The sequence below is a fragment of the Montipora capricornis genome, chromosome 9, assembly GCF_036669925.1.
Source record: "Montipora capricornis isolate CH-2021 chromosome 9, ASM3666992v2, whole genome shotgun sequence".
In the NCBI taxonomy this organism is placed as follows: Eukaryota; Metazoa; Cnidaria; class Anthozoa; order Scleractinia; family Acroporidae; genus Montipora; species Montipora capricornis.
In genome coordinates this window covers 50635138-50637177 of record NC_090891.1, presented here as the reverse complement: position 1 = coordinate 50637177, position 2040 = coordinate 50635138, and the positions used below count along the sequence as shown (strand labels likewise).

General features: G+C 39.0%; 1 protein-coding gene across 1 annotated transcript in view; it reads left to right on the top strand.

Annotated features, from left to right (window-relative positions):
- Positions 1-2040, top strand: part of LOC138017759 (transmembrane protein 53-A-like) — a 10211-nt gene extending 8171 nt beyond the window's left edge. Inside the window, exon 2 of the mRNA XM_068864746.1 lies at positions 167-2040. Coding sequence (XP_068720847.1) covers positions 167-991 — 825 coding nt within the window. The 3' untranslated portion in view covers positions 992-2040. The remainder of the gene's footprint in view (positions 1-166) is intronic.

Below are 2040 nucleotides of genomic sequence, written 5' to 3'. Positions count from 1 at the left end.
TGATTATCTTTGCATTTTAAACATCACTTGAAGATGTTGCTATGTTGGTTGTTATGCCATTGATTTAATCCTTGGATTGTTTTCTTTCAGTTTTTCCAATGTTTATGTTGAGGTTCAGAGTGTCAACGTTTTGGAAAGCCATGGGAAGTGTAGGATCAGCTAACAGAATAAAAATGTGCCTTACCGTAGCAAGTTTGGGGCGATTGTAACAGAAACATCCTCATCATTACAGCAGCCTAATAGTAGTCCTGTGGCAGTAATTTTTGGATGGAATAGTTCAAAAGGAAGGTACCTGAAAAAGTACACCCAGATTTTTGAAGAGAGAGGTTTTGACAGCATTTGTGTTCCTGCAAATCCTCTAAATACATTTTTCAGATCTGGAACAAAAGTAAAGGAAATTAGTATGCATATTTTGGATCTGTTGCTGGATCTGAAATGTCAAGAAAGACCAGTTTTTCTTTATGCCTTCAGCAATGGTGGTTGTGCCATGTTCTTTCATTTGATGGAAGCTCTATCATATCCAGGGCAACCATTTTACCAAGCAGTGCCTGTTGTTGGTACAATATTCGACAGTTGTCCCATTAGCCCAGATATCAACAGCCTAAATACTGCTATGGAGAGTGTCACAGATACATTGAGTAACCCAGCACTCAGAATGATAACTTGGTTTTCTATGAGAGTTTTTCTTCCTCCAGTGATATACTTCAATGGTACACTACAACGTTTCATGAATGATTTGACAGAATCTCCACTGCAGTGTCCACAGTTGATCCTGTATTCCAAAACAGATAGACTGGCTCCTTACCAAGACATTGAATCATATGCGGCAGCTCGCAGGTCCAGGGGTATTAACATTGTCACCAAGTGTTGGGACCACTCAGAGCATGTCAGTCATTACAGAGAACATGCTAGTGATTACCTTGTTGCAGTTAATACGTTTGTCGACAAGTGCTTAGGTATCTATCACTTGAACAGAAATGAATGTATTTAATATTGTATAAAGCAGAAAATTCACTTGACTTAAACGAGTTATCAACTTAAATTTGCATTCAACCGTAAAGCTTGAATCTTTTTTCATGCCACCTTATTTTCAAACAGTTTTTCAGACAAAAATTTGGTTTTATCAACGGAGTTGATAATGTAAATTGGCCACCGTACAGAGATTCTAAAAGCTGACGTTTCGAGCGTTAGCCCTTCGTCAGAGCGAATCGAGGGATTATGGGTTACATGTAGTTTTTATAGTAGAGTAGGAGCTACGCTATTGCTGGTAACATGGCAACGTGAAAAATAGGAATATATTAGTTAAATGAAAAGCGTTCGTTAATACCGTGAGGATTAAGGGTGCCGATTTGAAAGATGAATTTTTGTTCCAGATTCTTGCGGCTTTCCGTCGTACCTAGATGTAGGGAAAGGCCGCAGATAGTCATGTGTTTTTTGCAGTGGTTAGGCAGATTAAAATGGCAAGCGACTGGCTTAGATGCGTCCTTGTCATTCTTTTCAACATCGTGAAGGTGTTCGCGGAATCGGTCACCTAGTCGTCTACCTGTCTCACCAATGTATAATTTATTGCATAACGTACAAGTTATGCAAGAAATGACATTTGCGGAGGTACATGTGAAACGATCGGTGATCTTAACAGATCGCTTAGGTCCTGATATCTTGCTAGTGTTAACAATGAAAAGACAAGTTTTGCATCGTGAGCGCGCGCATTTGAAAGTGCCGGGTTGCTCGTTAGTTTTGAGCGCGCTTCTAACTAAAAAGTTGCCTACGTTTTTGTCGCGTTTGAATGAAATAAGTGGAGGTTGCGAAAAGATTCTACCAGTCTCGGGATCATTTTGGAGTAATTTAAAATTACTAAGAATGATTCTTTTGACTGCGTGATTGTGAGGATGGAAAGTGAGGGTGAATGGAATTCTGTCATTCTTATCTTTTTGTGACGTTTGTAGTGATGACTGTAGCATGCAACTATGTATGTTTGTTAAACAACCAGTGCAGGTTTTGTTCACACGGTGTTCACAAAATTAAAGATATTTTGTTTAA